General features: G+C 38.7%; 1 protein-coding gene across 2 annotated transcripts in view; it reads right to left on the bottom strand.

Moving 5' to 3' along the window:
- The window catches only part of MOB1B (MOB kinase activator 1B), a 131402-nt gene that overhangs the window by 38616 nt on the left and 73433 nt on the right, over positions 1–19353 (bottom strand). For both annotated transcript variants that reach the window (XM_059922885.1, XM_059922884.1), the window contains exons 4-7: positions 18787–19034; positions 14349–14464; positions 4159–4352; positions 3007–3154 (exon numbers count right to left, since the gene is read on the bottom strand). In XM_059922885.1, the coding sequence (XP_059778868.1) occupies positions 3007–3154; positions 4159–4352; positions 14349–14464; positions 18787–19034 (706 nt within the window). The remainder of the gene's footprint in view (positions 1–3006; positions 3155–4158; positions 4353–14348; positions 14465–18786; positions 19035–19353) is intronic.

The following is a 19353-nucleotide window of genomic DNA, read 5'->3' on the forward strand; positions in this document are numbered from 1 at the left end:
GGGTGGGAGGGAGGGAGACGCAAGAGGGAAGAGATATGGGAACATATGTGTAACTGATTCACTTTGTTATAAAGCAGAAACTAACACACCATTGTAAAGCAATTATACTCCAATAAAGATGTTAAAAATAAATAAATAAATAATAAACAAATGGGACCTAATGAAACTTAAGCTTTTGCACAGCAAAGGAAACCATAAACAAGATGAAAAGACAACCTTCAGAATGGGAGAAAATATTTGCAAATGAAGCAACTGACAAAGGATTAATCTCCAAAATTTACAAGCAGCTCATGCAGCTCAATATCAAAAAAACAAACAACCCAATCCAAAAATGGGCAGAAGACCTAAATAGACATTTCTGCAAAGAAGATATACAGATTGCCAGCAAACACATGAAAGAATGCTCAAAATCATTAATTATTAGAGAAATGCAAATCGAAACTACAATGAGATAACATCTCACACCAGTCACAATGGCCATCATCAAAAAATCTACAAACAATAAATACTGGAGAGGGTGTGGAGAAAAGGGAACCCTCATACACTGTTGGTGGGAATGTAAATTGATACAGCCACTATGGAGAACAGTATGGAGGTCCCTTAAAATCTAAAAATAGAACTACCATATGACCCAGCAATCCCACTCCTGGGCATATACCCTGAGAAAACCATAATTCAAAAAGAGTCATGTACCACAGTGTTCATTGCAGCTCTATTTACAATAGCCAGGACATGGAAGCAACCTAAGCGTCCATCAACAGATGAATGGATAAAGAAGATGTGGCATCTATATACAATGGAATATTACTCAGCCATAAAAAGAAACGAAATTGAGTTATTTGTAGTGAGGTGGATGGACCTAGAGTCTGTCATACAGAGTGAAGTAAATCAGAAAGAGAAAAATACCGTATGCTAACACATATGTATGGAATCTAACAAAAAATGGTCATGAAGAACCTAGGGGCAAGACGGGAATAAAGACCCAGACCTACTAGAAAATGGACTTGAGGACACAGGGAGGGGGAAGGGTAAGCTGGGACAAAGTGAGAGAGTGGTAGTGTATATATGGACACATAAACACTACCAAATGTAAAATAGATAGCTAGTGGGAAGCAGTCGCATAGCACAGGGAGATCAGCTCGGTGCTTTGTGACCAGCTAGAAGAGTGGGATAGGGAGGGTGGGAGGGAGGGAGATGCAAGAGGGAAGAGATATGGGAACATATGTATATGTATAACTGATTCACTTTGTTATAAATCAGAAACTAACACACCACTGTTAAGCAATTATACTCCAATAAAAATGTTAAAAAAAAAAAAAAAGAAGAACCAGGCAATACAGGATCCACAAGAGATAAGTGAATAGGTGTCTCAAGAGGATAAGAATAAAAAATCCAAAAATAGCAAATTTGAAACAGAATGGCAGAACAACCAGCCCAGGTTGGGGCATGGAGCTTTGAGGTTTTGAGTCATTCCAGGAGATATGAGGCAGTAGGCTATGTAGTATAAGGAGCTGGAGCTGATCTTCCTGAAGAAAACAGAGAGTCTTGAGAGGTTGTGCCTTCATTAAAAGAGAGCTAGTAAAACTCCATCCACAAGCCGGAGTGAGAGAGAGGGAGCTTGAAAACATTTCAAGACAATGACTTGAAAATAAATAATTCACCAGTGAGAACCTGAAATCACAGGCCTCAGACACATGTAGCATTGGGGTGCTAATTCACACAACTGACATTGCATGTGAATCTTCAAGATGAGGAATTACTATCGAACTGTTCCATACCCTTGAGGCTCTTATCTCTAAAGACCATGGGAAAAATAGAAATGAGTTAAAATGGAATAGGCTGTAACAAAGGGTGGTAACCAGAATAGAATGTTTTTTGGTTTTGTTTTTTTAAATAAATTTATTTATTTATTTTTAAAAAATTTTAAAAATAAAATAAAGTTTTGTGTTAGACTTTAAGATACTGACTATGAATGTTTCTAGCAGAATGAAATTATTAGTATTCTTCATGTTTTCTTCTATATTTGTATTTACTATTTTCATAATTAAAAACAAAAATTCTTTTCAAAAATAAAAGTGAATTTCAAAATTATTATTGTTAAATTCTGGCTTACTTGACATTAGAAGAGGAACAAAATCATCCCTTGGAATTAGAAACCTAGTTTCTTTGAAAATTCAGCTTCAACAGCAATACGGTATTCTTTCAGGCTAGAAGTCATGGCATTTACATTCACCAGAGCCTACTTTGTGACTTAGGGAAGAAACAGGAATAAAAAACAGAGAAAAATGGGGATGCAAGCACCAAAACCAGAAATTCCTTAACAAATGTAAGCTCTTATTTAGGTTACTTTTATGAAAGGCATCTATCTACTTGGTCTTCCTGGATTCATAACATAATTTCATATGTAAACAAGAATAGCTATTTACAACCTATGACAAAAGGCACATTTTCAAGTAAGCTCCCTTAACTGAAAATGGCAAGGGTCCTCTAAGGCTCTTCTCAACTACAGCTGCTACTGCCCACCCATTCCAAGCCACAAACAACCATAAAGGATTTCTTGAAATGGACCTCCACCAACTTGGGCAGTCCTTCAGCAAACATTTACTGAGCTCCCACTATGTACCCAGGCCCTATTCTAGGCACTGGAAATTCAACAGTAATTAAAATACCTAAAGTTCCACCTCATGAAGCCTACACTCTAGGGGTTGCTTTAGAAAGTTTCTTAATGCAGCTGTGATAGATAACAGACCCTGAGAAAGTCAGGAAGAAATAATGAAGAACAGAACTGAGGAAGAACACAGAAGGGGCCTAAAAGAGCAACTTCCAAATGTGGGCTTACAGTTTGCTTAGGAAAAAAGAATGTTTCTATCTACACAGTTATGAGTTTCTAATTTGGAGGTGGGGAGTGGAGTTAAACTAAATTGCCTTCATTGCATCCCACTGAAAGGATTTCTAAATATTACTCTGAAATGTCGATGGACAAAACAAATGTTTATTGTTTCTCACCTCTGGAGTGGCTCGAAGATAAATGATTCCATCCAGTTCAAGGCTTTGGCCAAACTGGTTATTCATCCAGTCATGCCAGTCTTGATAAATGGTCCACTCTGTTTCATTCATGCAGTCAGATTCATACAAATTAGATGCAAAAATATACCTGAAAGAGAGTCTACATCAACACATAAATTCTTTCCAAAAAGCACAAAGAAAAAACGGATCTACTAAATGGACATGAAACATTCTCCTAAACCCATGGCAGATAATGCCTTGGTTAGCAGAAAAAAACAACAACAGAAGAAAACAACACATTATCTCCAACTACAGAAAATATGTACTTGGCCAGCGGTTCCCCAAAATGTGGTGTGAGAACCCCTGGTGGTCCCCAAGACCCTTCTAGGGGTTCTGTGAAAGACCAGATTACTTTATATACTGTACTTCAACCAAAAGCTTACAACTGCTTAAAAACAGAAGCACAAATGAGAATACAGCTGACTTCTATTAAGTCAGACACTAAAGAGATTTGCAAAGTTTCAAACAATGCTACTCTTCTCACTAATTTTTTGTTTTGAAAGATATAATTTTCACATCTTTTTTATTTACATGTAATGGATTTATTATTACTAACTTTAAATAAGTTAATAAATGTTTTTTATATTTCTCAACCTTAATATCTAATAACATAAATATCAATAAGACATGAAGCTCTTTGGGCTCCTTAATAATTATTAAGAATGAAAGGGGTCCTAAAGTTTGAGAACCTCAGATCTAACTCTAGTAAAACAATCCTTACATAATAAGCAGGGTAATTCTAAGCCTCCCTTAGAGATATATGATCTCCTAGCTCCAGGTGCAAGTCTAGAATACAGATCCAGATTTAACCAGGTCAGATAAGAATTTTAAGAGGGTTGGAAGAAAAAAAACTTCTCTGCAAATTTGAATGAGATCAGATGGCCAGTATACCAGTTTCCATGGCAGCTAGCAATTATGCTAGAACTTCCCTAATGGCATTAGTACCAAACTGCTGAAGGTATTAAATGTCATTTTCCATCTCAAATCTCCAAACTCAGCCTCTCTTATTACTTTGATTCCCAGGAAACAGGAAAAAAAAGTCCACTTCTAAGCCAAGATTCCAAACTGACAAGTACAGTCATTTATATATACCTGTCACTATACACAGATCGTTCAAAAAATAATACAGGTTTCTCCGCATCTTTGAGCTTGCCATTGAGAGCGGCAAGCTGAGCTCGTATTCGACTGAGGCAGGCATATGACTGGAAGGTGAAAGACCACCGTTCAGGTTTCTCATACATCATCTGAAGAACATTCCCACCACTTTTCTGAGACGTTGTCAGTTCCTATTTTGAATTTGAAAAAAGAAACAAAAAGCAATGATCAATAGAGCTATTTTAATGTTTTTTAAGTTAAAAAAAATTGGATAAATAAAAAGAAAACGAACAACCCAATTTAAAAAATGGGTAGAAGACCTGAATATACATTTTTCCAAAGATATACAGATGACTAATAGGCATATGAAAATATGCTCAACATTGCTCATTTAGAGAAACACAAATCAAGACAACGAGATATTCACACCTGCCTCCGAACACAGTGAAATTACTTACTGCTCTTACAAAATATCACAAAAGTTTGCTAGTAACACTGCTTTGTTCAGATTTCTAGCCTAGCACCTTCCCTGGACAGAGTATGATGTGTTTAAGTAATTAAACAGGCAAAGCCATCTTAGGTCCCTTGCAGTATTCCTTTCACACTGAAAAACTCCTGAGATACCTTGGTGGTATCTATTTGCTAATCTCTCCAACCACAGCATTCACTTTTCTATATTCTGTAGAGCCAATTTCTTATTATTAGATTTTTATATAATCTGATTAAAGTCGTTTACGTTAGGGAATATCTGATTTAAACCATGAATTTTTTTTAAAGAGGCTTGGTATCCTCAATGAATCATTTGCAAAAAATATAGAAAATAATTTTGAGCATCTATCCATTGCCACTTCACTACTACAGGCCAAAGTCAGCAAATTCTAACATTCGAAGCTTCCAAATCAAAAAACAAGGGGGGGGGGTGTAAAGAGAAAGAAGCCACTGAAATTTCTTCCTTTTTTTTTATTTTATAAATTTTTAAATTTATTTTTGGCTTCACTGGGTCTTCGTTGCTGCGTGCGGGCTTTCTCTAGTTGTGGCGAGCGGGGGCTACTCTTCATTGCGGTGCACGGGCTTCTCGTTGCAGTGGCTTCTCTTGCTGTGGAGCACAGGCTCTAGGCGCACGGGCTTCAGTAGTTGCAGCACGCAGGCTCAGTAGTTGTGGCTCGTGGGCTCTAGAGCACAGGCTCAGTAGTTGTGGCGCATGGGCTTAGTCGCTCCACAGCACTTGGGATCTTCCCGGACCAGGGGTCGAACCCGTGTCTCCTGCACTGGCAGGCAGATTCTTAACCACTGCACCACCAGGGAAGTCCCTGAAATTTCTTCCTTTGAGTGACAGTATTTTCTTTCTTTTCAAATTAAAATTGATCGCACAGTAATAGAATATATTAGAATACTTTTGATATTAGAGTTGTCAGATTAAGAAAGAAAAAACAAGGGACTTCCCTGACGATCCAGTGGTTAAGACTCCGCACTCCCAATGCAGGGGACATGGGTTCGACCCCTGGTCAGAGAACTAAGATCCATCCCACATGCCGTGTGGCCAAATAAAATAAAAATTAAAAAAAAGAAAGAAAGAAAAAACAAAACCCAGGATCCAGGGATGCTTCATCATCTTTTCTATGTCAAGCTATATAAAGATTCCCCCAAAAGTTATACCGTCTTTAATCTTGTTTTCTAACTTTCAAGGAATAAAATATGACTGCCTAATTCCTATTCTCAATCCTAGTTCAAATACCCCTGAACACTTCCTGAAAGTTCATGCTCAAGGTAGGTGGTTTTCCTCTGAGGAAAAAAAAAAAAATCCAGAAGTGTAAACATTACAACCGACCTCAGTTTCAGTTAAGAACTAAAAACCACACAAACACATGGCACTTTGAGGCAGAATTTAAATTTCATACCACAAACCACATAATTAAGTGAAACTTCTTCTCAAAACTGGAAGAAAAAAAAGCATAAAACGGCAAGAGGCTAACAGTCAACAATAGGGCTGTTCAGAAATACTGAGCAGATGATGAACTGAAATAAGGGTGAAGTAATTGCCTTCGCAAACTGCTTAAAGAATAAATTTAATTTTATTAGAGTTTCAAGGGCCTTTGTTAATTTAATTATAAACTGACTTTCCACTTATTCATCATCATCCAGGGAGAAAATGTTTCATACAAGTGAATTTTTCCAGCTAAATGAAGTTTATCAACTCAACCAAAACTTTCGTGTAGTTATTTTTATAAAGATGACAGTAGTGTCTATTTTATTTTCCTACCCTAGTAAGCATAGCATTTTGGAAATTACTTAGTAACAGAGACAACTTTATGAACACTGACTGCTGGGTTTATAAGAGAAGTTAGCTGAAGAGCACAAGCTGCTATTCCACACATTAAAAAAAAATTAATTAATTTTTAAAAATTTTAAAAAATATATCAGGCACAGAAACACTAGTATGAAAAGATACATGTACCCTTAGGTTCATTGCAGCATTATTTACAATAGCCAAAATATGGAAACAACCTAAGTGTCTGTAGACAGATGAATGGATAAAGATGTGGTGTATGTATACAATGGAATACTACTTGGCCATAAAAGAGAACAAAATCTTGCCATTTGAAACAACATTAATGGAACTTGAGGGTATTATGCTAAGTGAAACAGGTCAGACAGAGAAAGACAAATACCACATGATTTCATTTACATGTGGAATCAAACAAAACAAAACCCCCAGCCTCACAGGTCTAGATGGAGGGAGGTAGGGGATGTGGGGTGAAATGGGTAAAGGGGATCAAGAAGTACAAATTTCCAGTTATAAAATAAATAAGCACAGCATGCGGGATAGAGTCAATGATATTGTATCAACTTAGTATGGTGACAGACAGTACCTAGACTTCCTGTGTGATCATTTTTACAATGTACACAAATGTTGAATCACTATATTGGACACCTGAAACTAATACAATATTATATGTCAATTATAGCTCAATAAAATATATTTAAATATTAAATACATAATATTAAATTATTAATTATCAAATAATCAGAAAATATACATTAAAAAGTTTTTTTACTTGACACTAAAAAAGAGGGGCAGAGGTGTAGTGGTATTTACGTATACATGGAATTCTCTGCAGTATAAATGTTAATTCAAAACACAAAATTTAAGTCTTGGATTAGTCTGCTCTATCCCTGGTTGCATTATCTGTAGCTTACTTAGCATATTTTCAAAAAAGAATGTGCTTAGGAATGTGAACACAAAGGCCATATTTAAGTTTTCTTAAAAGTTTATTTTTTATGTCTTAGATTTAGAAAATAAAGAATTTTCGTTGAAGAACTAGTAAGTTCATTACACAAAATATCCCTTCATTAAGAAAATATACTTCAATTTTAATGATAATTATAATAATACCTACTGTTTATCATCTATTTTATGCCAGGGACTACATGAAAAGTTTTACATACATTATCGCAACCCTATGAAATAGTCATTACTGACACTATTTTATAAATATTAAAAATGGGGCTCAAAAAGGTTGAATAACTCATTAATATCAATATATCTGGTAAGCAGCAAAACTAGGATTCAAGCCTAAGACTGACAATAAAGCCATATTCTTTCCAAAATGTTGATCTGCTATTAAATACTGAAGTTATATCTATAAAGTAATACTTAATTTGATTTCTTGAAGGGAGATATTCAAATACTATGTGGATAATTAACTGGTGCTGGTGTTCTGTATTTTAATAATTTTATCTTAGACATGGATAACTTTACATAACTATACAATAGAGAATTCACTAATAACATAAATACAAATTCACTAGTGAAAATACATCTGAATTATTTTTATAAATAAAACTAACCATGAAAAACAATTTTTTGTCTTTATCATTATCTGGGCTTACTATTTCAGGTGGTCTTTGGTGCACAAATACCTATTACTAAAATAACCATCAACTTTATTTTGTTTTGTTTTGTTTTTGGCTGCACCCCATGGCTTGTGGGATCTTAGTTCCCTGACTAGGGATCCGTGCCCCCTGCAATGGAAGAGCGGAGTCCTAACCACTTGGACCACCAGAGAATTCCCTAAAATAACCCATTAACTTTAATTAATTTATTTATTTATTTATTTTATTTATGGCTGTGTAGGGTCTTCGTTTCTGTGCGAGGGCTTTCTCTAGTTGCGGCAAGCGGGGGCCACTCTTCATCGCGGTGCGCGGGCCTCTCACTATCGCGGCCTCTCTTGTTGCGGAGCACAGGCTCCAGACGCGCAGGCTCAGTAGTTGTGGCTCACGGGCCTAGTCGCTCCGCGGCATGTGGGATCCTCCCAGACCAGGGCTCGAACCCGTGTGCCCTGCATTGGCAGGCAGATTCTCAACCACTGCGCCACCAGGGAAGCCCACCCATTAACTTTAAAATAAACTTCAGGGCTTCCCTGGTGGCGCAGTGGTTGAGAATCTGCCTGCCAATGCAGGGCACACGGGTTCGAGCCCTGGTCTGGGAGGATCCCACATGCCGCGGAGCGACTAGGCCCGTGAGCCACAACTACTGAGCCTGCGCGTCTGGAGCCTGTGCTCCGCAACAAGAGAGGCCGCGATAGTGAGAGGCCCGCGCACCGCGATGAAGAGTGGCCCCCGCTTGCCGCAACTAGAGAAAGCCCTCGCACAGAAACGAAGACCCTACACAGCCATAAATAAAATAAATAAATAAATTTTAAAAAATAAATAAATAAAAAATAAACTTCAACAACTTCCACATTAATTAATTAAACATGGCACTTTTGAGTTTAAGTTACATTAACAAATATATTTAAAGTACTCTATTTAGAAATTGCGTGTGACAGATACTACTATGTGTTCCCTAAAACCAGGTTGTTTTTCTTCCTGACACACAGCTAGGCTTTATTTCCCAGTCTCCCTTGTAATTAACTATAGCCACAAGACTCAGTTCTAGCCAGTGGAAGTAGGGCACAAGCAATGTTTACCATGTCCAGGCTGGACCCATAAAAACCTCTCAAAAGTGATGATTCTTTCTTTATTCATCAACTGGAAGCAAAAGACACCAAGGCCCTAGAGCAGCGGTTTTCAACTTCAACTCCAGGGCAGGGGTACCAAAGTATGATCCCCATAACAGCAGCACCAACATCACTTGGGAACTTGAGAGAAATGCACATTTTCAACACCCCACTGCCAGACCTATTAAATCAGAAACGGGATGAGGGCCAAGTCTTTGTTTTAACAAGTCCTCCAGGTGACTCTAATGAACACTAAAGTTTGAAGCACTGTCCTAGAGGTTAGATGAGCCACACATTAGAAGGGGCCTGGGTCTCTGAGTGACAGCATGGTATGCCATCCACTCAATACCATATTGTACTGTACACTGCCTGAGAAATGAAATTTTATCATCTTAAACCAGAGACTTTACTATAGCAGCAAGTATTACCTTAAATTTACCTGATACGGACTTCCTTGGTGGCGCAGTGGTTAAGAATGCACCACAACTACTGAGCCTGCGCTCCAGAGCCCGCGGACCACAACTACTGAAGCCTGTGCTCCCGCAACGAGAAGCCACCACAATGAGAAGCCCGCGCACCATAATGAAGAGTAGCCCCTGCTCACCAGAACTGGAGAAAGCCCGCGAGCAGCAACGAAGACCCAATGCAGCCAAAAATAAAAATTAAATTAAAAAAAAAAAGAATGACTTATCAAAAAATATGCTGTTGTTTCACAGATAAGTAAATTTTATCCCTTCTTTCGCAGAGTTACTAATTTTTCAGTGTCTTCTTAGTGGTAAGAAGTGTTAGATAAAAGTAAAATAGCATTTCACAATAAATAACAAAGATCCCCCAAAAGAATTTAGGTCACTGAGAGAAACAGAATAAAAATATCTTCCTAACAGTCTGTAGACCTCAAAAAATAAGCTAAAAGAAAGCAATTAAATCAAAGCTTTGGGCCTAAATAACATAAATCACCAAATAAAGCACTTTGTTATTTGAAATAAATCCTTAATACAAAGACTGATAATCATCTGGGTCATATGATTTAAAGATAATCTTACCATGGGAGGGGAAGGGAGGGGAGACTACATAATCTTTCTAGGTACTTTCTCCCTCTTTATTTTGCTAAAATTGGTGGGAGCTCATCCATAGTATAGCAACATTTAAGCCACTAGGTGGCAGGTAAAAAACAAAACCAGCTAAACATGCAGGTGCAAATTAAGTTACTGACTAGGGGAAGAGATCAAAGGTACCAGCAGCCCAACTCTTCCGATCCCAGTGCTACTGCCAAGAAGTGTGATTAAATGGAGAACATTCGAAGTAGGACTGGCCTTACCAGAGGTGGGTCTGAAGACAGTCTACTTCTCACTATTGACAGCATGCTAAGAAAGCTTAGATTTGGATAGTGGTTCACACTATAATCCCAAGGAATAGGTCAGGGATGGGTCTGGGAAAGAAGGGCCCCAGGATGAGGGAAGAAATTCCATTTCTTGAGGTCCAGGAAAAAAAAAGAAAATATCCAAAGATACTGAGAACCCACCCACTCATTACTACCCTCACACTCCACTACCTTATCCCCGAAATACTATCCCCACAATCTGAAACTCCACCTAAGTAGAGAGGATTAACAACATAGTAGCCTTCAATACACACACAAAAATAAAACTATCCTCCAAGAATGTACACAAATATACAAAATCCAGTGAAGGTTACCAAATTGTAACATGGTGGAGACATGACTGGATTACAGGAAACTGATGAAAGTATATGTTAATTAAAGTATATGTTAACAATAATAGTAGGTTCACTTGCCTGGTAGTTATAAAGAAAGTTTGGAATTTTGACTCTAGTACACAGGAAGAAAATGCTCCAGCCCATAAACATGAATATCAGATCCATGAAGCCAATTCTTAAAACAGAGACAGATGCATCAATGAATCTTAGTCTGATGACATCAGTCATTAAGATAATATAACTAATTCCCCTGAGCTCTGATTCTAAGCTTAATAGACAACCTTCTTATTATAAATTGTCTTCCCATGTATATTAATGCAATGTTTTCAACCTCTCCTCTCCAACACAACTAAAGGGTTCAATACACTCCTAACACTAACAGTGATTCACTAGGGCAGTCATTTTTAACCAGGAGGCATCCATATATTTAAATTCCCAAGGGATTGTTTGTTGTTTGAAAAAGCACCCCCAATCCTTGAGATCTTATAAGTTCCTTCTACTGGGCCTATATAGAGAATGGGCTGACCTATATCAATGAATCTGATAATTACATTTCTCTCTGCAAATTAAAATTTTTGACATTATGGTTTTTATATATGTTCCTGTGTGCTTGGTTAATATAAGGTACACTGGGAATTCCCTGGCGGTCCAGTGGTTAGGACTCTGCACTTCCATTGCAGGAGGCACGGGTTCAATCCTTGGCGGTCGGGGAACTAAGCTGTGCGATGCGCCCAAAAAAAAAAAAAAAAAAAGTAAGGTACACTGAGAGGCAGAAACATTTAATGTGCCAACAAACCAGTTATATATGTTTAATATGAGTTAGAAGCTATGATGTTAAAACTAGAATGGACCTTAAATGAAAGTCACCTAATCCAATCTAGTCTAACATTCCCCCCAATGAAAAAGTTCCTTCTGTATTTCTCACATTGGTTTAATTTGGCTTCTTTGCACCTAACCCCTGAGAATGACTGCACTGACAGTTGACCCCAGAAATGAGGGGGAGAAAGATTATTTTTAGAACACAGGTCTCTCATTTCTAAATGTAAGCAAACTTGAATAGGGCACTTTGAAAGAGGCCACAGACATACTTTAAGAGGTAAAAATGCAGGGTGAGGGAAGACAGAAGATCCTAAGGAAAATGGGCAAAAGGACCTGAAAAGGGACTTTACAAAAGAAATCCAAATGGCAAATAAATTAATTAGTTAAAGGAGCACCATCTCATTAGCAATCAGGGAAATATAAATTAAAAACATAAAAGATATTAAATGTTCAACAGAATGATAAAATTTAGGAAGCTGGACAATACTAAATATTGGAAAAGGGGTGGACCAGTGACAGCTTCAGTACACTGTGGGGAATGTAAACTGGTAAAACCACTTCAGAAAAATAGGCATCATACACGTACCCACCACCCAGTAATTTTACTTCTTATTCCAAGAGAAACTCTTGCATGTGTACACCAGGATTCATATTCCTAACGGGGCTGTTTTTACAGCAACTAAACTAGGAACCGCTCAGAAACTGATCAAAGGTATAGAATGGACCGTGATATATGAATACAATTGAATACCATATGGCAATGAAAATGCACACGCTATAGCTGCATGCAACAATACAGACAAATTTCACAAACTTATTAAGCAAAATAAGCAAGAGGAAAAGGAATGCAGACAGATGATTTCATTTATATAACATTAAAAAACAGACAAAACATTATATTTCTTAGAGATATGTTCATGTACATCAAATTCTTTTTAGAAAGCAGAAAAATTATTATCACAAGAATTATTTTATGTGAGTGATTACTCCTAGCGGAGTTATTACCCTTGGGAAGGAGATACTGTGACCTGAGAAGAACAAACAGGGACTTCTTGAATGAGAAAGTAATGGTCTATTTCTTGACCTGGGTGATGGTTACTAAGATGTTAGCCTTCGAACTGTTGTTTAAACTGTACATAGGTTTATATACTTTTCTATAGTTATATCATATGTCAATAAAAAATGTTGAAAGAAGCAAATAAATTTACCCACTTTAAAACTCTACTTAAGGCTAGCTCTGCCCTTCCTCAAAGACCAGACTGAAATATCAATTTCTTAAGAAGATGGAGTCCATATGGGAAGGAAGTCCCTTCAGGGTTTAGTCCTAGATTATTCAAAGGATTGGGGTGTAGTGAGATGGGTCCCAGACCTAAAGTTAACTATGTTTGGCAAACAGGTATATGAGAAAATACTTTTGGTTATTCAAAACCAATGTCCTCAAAGTCTGCAGAGTATCTTGGCTGGTGACTCCTCCTTGTATATACGATTTACATTTTAAATATTCAATTATTATTCCTAGATTCCCTAGACCAACAGCTAAACTTTTAAAATTACACTTTTTCAAAACCTCTCTGTCCTCCTCAGACCTAACAAAGTAAGTTTCTAGCACACATTTCCATTTTTCCATTTCTGCTATGCTGCTTTCAATTTCAATTCTCATTTCTCCAGAAACAGAAATCTTAGCAATGAGATCTCTCTTCTTCATACACATACAATAAAGTTTGTTGTAAAGAATGGAATTTAACAATTATGCCCTCTTTCTCATTTGCAACGTAGGATGGAAAGTTCTGGGAAATTGAAACTTGTGTCCAGGGTGAAAGTCTGACAAGGATGAAAGTACAAAAATAATGGCTGTCTCTAAGACAAAAGTCCTGAAAAATAAACTAGTAAAATTCAGCTATTGGGTAGCTGTTTTTGCTTTTCTTATTTACCTATTTTTAAACAAAATGTAAAACGCCACACAAGAAATTTAACTTACAATTAGATTTTTTAAAAACGTTTTAATTAATTTTTAAAAACTTTAAAAATTCTACTTAGATGCAATGGAGTGCATAATCTTGAGTGCATAATCTTAAGCGCATAGTTCAATGCGTGTTATATATACATATATATACACTTCCATGTAACTACTGCCCAAAGTAGTTACTTTGGGACTTAGAGCTATATTTGAAAGTTTGTTGTTGTTTTTTTTAAATTAATTAATTAATTTATTTATTTTTGGCTGTGTTGGGTCTTCGTTGCTGTGTGCAGGCTTTCTCTAGTTGTGGTGAGCGGGGGCTACTCTTCATTGCAGTGTGCGGGCTTCTCATTGCGGTGGCTTCTCTTGCTGCGGAGCACAGGCTCTAGGCACATGGGCTTCAGTAGTTGTGGCACGCGGGCTCAGTAGTTGTGGCTTGAGGGCTCCAGAGCGCAGGCTCAGTAGTTGTGGCGCACGGGCTTCGTTGCTCCACGGCATGTGGGATCTTCCAGGACCAGGGCTCGAACCCGTGTTCCCTGCACTGGCAGGGGGATTCTTAACCAATGCGCCACCAGGGAAGCCCTATATTTGAAAGTTTTATTGCAAAAGGAAAACAAACAAAAAAAAAATGCAAGAATACAACTGTTCTCTAAATCAAAAATTTTTATTTTATTAAATAAAGTTGATTTTCATACCTCAAATTCATCCTGAGTACTTTGAACATTGCACCACCTGGCAACAGGTTCAGGAACCACTTCCCAATCCTCACAGACTTGTTTAAGGATATTCACAAATGTTGACTTCCCAGCAGCTGTTGTGAGAGGAAAAGTGAAACTGAGGAAGGAAATTTATCAGGAAAAAAAGCCAAGACAGCCGTCAGCTTTTACAAAATTTGTAATAGCAAACAATACAAAAAATAAAAGCATTCGATTTTCTAAACTTTCTCTTTTAGACTTTTTTTAAATGAAAAGTAAAAGGATCCCTGCCCACCTGTATTAAGCTCATTTGTTTGTTACTGTTTTTAGTTTACCAAAGCCATGGAACAGAATTTTTAAAATTCTAGGGAATTCACTGGAGGTCCAGTGGTTAGAACTCCGCACTTCCACAGGGGTGATGGGTCCCATCCCTGGTCGGGGAACTAAGATCCCGCAAGCTGCTCGGTGCGGCCAAAAAAAAAAAAAAAAAAAAGTAAAAATTCTAGTCCTAGACTTACTTTCCTTAACAAAACAGAGATAACTGTGGCAAGTGGTTAAGGCTATTCTCCCACTTAATTAGGTATGTAATTTTGGGCAAGTCACTGAACCTCTCAGAGCCTGTTTCCTCATAATACAATGGAGACTATAATAATAATACCCTCCTCATGGAAACTGCTGTGATAAATAAGTAAACTACCACAACAGTGACAGTCATTCCAGGCTCTTGCATTTTCAAAATTTTCCTCTCTACTGGCTCTATTCGTTCAGTTTACAAACAAACTCAGGTTTTTCCTATCTAAAACCAATCTAGAAACAACCAAATAAACCACAAAATTAATATAAAGATGCATCCAGGGAACTCCCTGGTGGTCCAGTAGTTAGGACTCTGAGCTCTCACTGCCGAGGGCCAGGGTTCAATCCCTGGTCGGGGAACTAAGATTCAACAAGCCAAGCAGCGTGGCCAGAAAAAAAAGCATCCAATTCCCAGAGTTTTAGGATGGGAAATAATATGATTATTATTATATGACACTAATTAACATACGACACTATGGCTAACAGAAGTTATAAAAATATTTTTGCAAAACACGTCCTACAAGCAATAGCCATGTTTTTTCTGCTTCACTTTTATGGTTCTGTGCACTCTATCAAACTCCTTAAAAAAAAAAAAAAAGTTGTATAGACTTTACTTCTCCCTGATCATTCACTAGTTTCTGAGATATCTAGAAGGAAAAAAAGAAAACAGTTTGGGTGTAACCAAGACATTATATTCACTATTTTAAAATTATCTGGGAATTCATTCAATTTAATAGTAGGGAAGGTCTTGACCTAGAATTTGACAGGGTGTAACAATACTCTTAATGACCACCACACCCTTCCTATCTGAAGTCACCAAATGTGATTATATTAGTCATCTCTGGTCAGCATGATGTTTTCTCTCCCTCTCCATATATATGAATACAAATGCACACGCACATAGATAAACATATTTTAAAAAAGCAACTGAAGCAAAGCTTCCTCTTCCTTATAAACTGGGTCCAAAGAGGGCAAAAAGAACTTACCTTTGACTTGAAGAACTATAATTAAACCTAAAACATTACATAGGTCGATAGAAAAGAAAGAAAAAAAAAAAAGAGGGAGGGTCAATCAGAAGGTAACACAGAAAATCATATTATCACCAGAGGACAGGCAAAAGACTTTTAAGGATAAACTAGATGACCATGAGGTTTAATCACAGGAAAAACACTGGTGGACCACAGATTTCATGTGAAGAGGGTAAGCACAGAAACTGTAAGGCATTTAGAAGAAATGAATGGAAGCATATAAAACGTTCACCAGACATTTACTGAGCGAGATGGAGGAAGGAAAGAAAACATGATGTTCGGAAAGAGCACCCAAGGAACACATTAAAACACCAGCCATCAGCTAGAGTCTGAAAGCACTTAAGGCTAGAGCATTCAGCTTTCCTCTGATACTGCTTACCAAGAGAAAAAGTTCATGTGGTCATACTCTGAAATTTTAAGAGTAATAACAGTTACTCTCTAAAATTACTCCTTAGTTCAAGCAGTGTAAAAATAGTTACCTGCAGTTCCCAATCAGACTAATATCCAGTTCCTTAACTTTTGGGGAGGAAAGGGGGGTCTTGAAAATAAGCTAATTAATAAATTAAAATTCTAGGAAGGCAAAGGAGAACAAGAACCAAGGACACTGATGTTAATACTTTAAAAAGTCATGGGACCTAACAAAATTATTAATGCCAAGTAAGCATAATGATGCCAATAATCATTCTATACAGACCATTAAGATGAGAAGTAGGTAAGGACTCCAAAATCTAACATAAGAGAGTATTTTAGTTAGAGAACATGAGAAAACAAGCTACATGAGTATGAAATGAAAATGACCAGTTAAAAATTCAAATTCTAGAAAATAGAGGAATCATGAAATAGTCTTCTATACACAGATTAGCAATTTGTACATATATAGCTTATTTGGGTCTGGCAAATAAGGCGGAGGGCACATGAACAACAGTATAAGAGCATTAATAAACAGCAAATGACAAAGCTGCAGTGTCAGGGAAAACAGTTAAGTGGTAAGTGACATATCCCATCTAAAGAGCAAATGGTGCTCTTACAGAAACACAGTGCTACCAGATCTTCAGATTTTTCAAGAGAAGCCAAGAATCTAGATGTTTATGGGAAATCTCAACATTTGTAAATGCTAGCAACTAATTAAAAATTTTTTTTCAAATTTGGGCAGGCCAATATTGTGTAAATGCAGGCCATCAGTTTGCAACTCCTTCCAGTGTAGGTAATGGGGAGGTCAGAGAATTTTAAGCAAGGGATAACACAATCACATTTGTATACATAAAGACTGCTCTGGAAGAATTTTGAGAAACTGAAGAGGGGGTGACATATTAGGAAATTATTTTAGGTGCTGAGAAGATTAAAGATGCTTGGAAGGAAGTAAATTTCCAGATATGATACACTGCTTCACTGGATTTAGGAAAGGGAAGGGATTGTGGTATAGATCTGAGAGGTTGTTCATTCAAATTTACTTGTGAAAAGATTTTGTTCATCTACTTTCTCCTGTCTTTATACATGGTCTTCTATATCCAATAAGTAGCTGTGAGGAATCATACTAGTAAACATTCACCTTCAAAGAACTTATCCAGCTAAGAAGAAGTGAGAGTCTATTACATGGATCTTTCCCACTGGTGCCTTAATATTGGAGCAATGAAACAAGATGTCCTCTTTGAGGGGGTGTTCAGCTTTTTCTATTCCTTGGAATGCTGCTAAAGCACCTGTTTGCCTTGCCTTTTGAAAGAAGTACAAGTGCTTTGAGCATGGTAAGAATTAAAATCTGCTGTATGCATGAATGGCCAGTACCTAACTTGGAACCAAAAAAAACCAAAATCCTATCAAAACAGGAAATACCAGGCATAGGTTTCCTGTGGTAGGAAATAGAGAAAAATCGGAAGTTCTCATGTATCTTGCAAAATGACATCTGGGTTAAGAACAGAAACAGCAGTGGTCTTTGAATCATAACACAATGTTTACTTGGATGTTGGGTAGGGAGTGAGGAACTCCTTCTGCTAAGATCATTTAAAAATTCTTTCCTTGTACTTGAATGTTTACAGCAGTTTTATTCATAATCTAAATACTGGAAACAATCCAAATGTCCACAACTGGGAGAGAGAAACTGTGGTATATCCGTGCAGTGGAATACTACTCAGAAACAAAAAAGAACAAACCACAGATACAAGCAACATGAATAAATGTAAAAGCATTACGCTAAACTAGAAAAGCAAGACACAAAAGGCTACATACTCTATGAATCCATTTATATGACATTCTGAAAAAGGCAAAACTTACAGGAATAGAAATCAGATCACTGCTTGCCAGGGTATAGGAATGGAGAGGAGACTGACTACAAAGAAGCAAGAGGGAACTTTCTGCAGGGATGGAAATGTTCTGAATCTTGATCTTGGTGGTAGTAAAACATTGTATGTTTGTCAAACCTCATAGAGGGGTATACCTAAAAAGGGATCCTTTAACTTATGTATATTGTACCTCAAGAACTGACATACAGACACATCCAAAAAAAACACCACACACCGCAAAAACAAAACCCTTCCCTTTGCGCGATCCAAACAAAGAGGATGAAAGGGACCCCAAGCGCGCCTCACAGAGCCCGCAGGCCTAGGCCCGCCGCCTGACGCCCAGGGGTCACGAACACCCTCGTGGCACGGGAGGGAAGCTGGAGAGGCAAGAGAAGGGTGCTTTCGGAGGCTGGGGAATTTGAGGGCGCGTCTGCAAGCACAGGAGCACGCTGGGAGGAAAGCCCTCAATGAGGAGCAGCAGGGATGAAGCGAAAGGGCGCTTCAGCCGCCGCTGCCGCGACTACCCCTGCTTTGGGACCAACACTTCCCGAGGCTCCTTACCGATGTTCCCTTCGATGGAAATTTTCTTGATGCGGGTCCCCTCAGGGCTGGCTGCGGGAGATGGGCAGCTCCTCTTGGGTGGGGTGGCCATGCCTCGTCTTGTGGCGGCCCCGAGCGCGTCGGGCAGGGAGGGCTGGGAGGTGGCCAAAGGTGTGCGCTGCGGGGTCGACGCCGCCGCTGAGCTCGCCTTGAACTGCAGGCTCTCTGGCCGGCGGGTACCCGGGTTTGATTTTGGCGCGCGGATGCAGCTGCCGACGGAGGCGGGACTGTGAAGTGGCCGCCCGCCCAGCGGGGAAGCCACGCCCCCGCCTTCCCCTAAACCTGCGATCCTTCCCGGGCCCCTCCGCCGGCGCCCGCCCCCGCGGGGCCCCTGCGTGCGCGCCCAGCACGAAGGGTCACGGGGAGCGGGGGAGGAGGGGCGGGGCCGCGCGCGCGCAGGCGCACCTCAGCCCAGGAGGCGGTGGCAGGGGGATCTTCCGGGAACCCGGGCGGGTGCCCAAGGTCGAAAGGGGCTGGAGGGTGGGGCTCGAGGGTAGAGGGCGCCACCTGCCCTCGTCACCAGGAGTG

This window comes from Balaenoptera ricei, chromosome 5 (genome assembly GCF_028023285.1).
Source record: "Balaenoptera ricei isolate mBalRic1 chromosome 5, mBalRic1.hap2, whole genome shotgun sequence".
NCBI classification, from domain to species: Eukaryota; Metazoa; Chordata; class Mammalia; order Artiodactyla; family Balaenopteridae; genus Balaenoptera; species Balaenoptera ricei.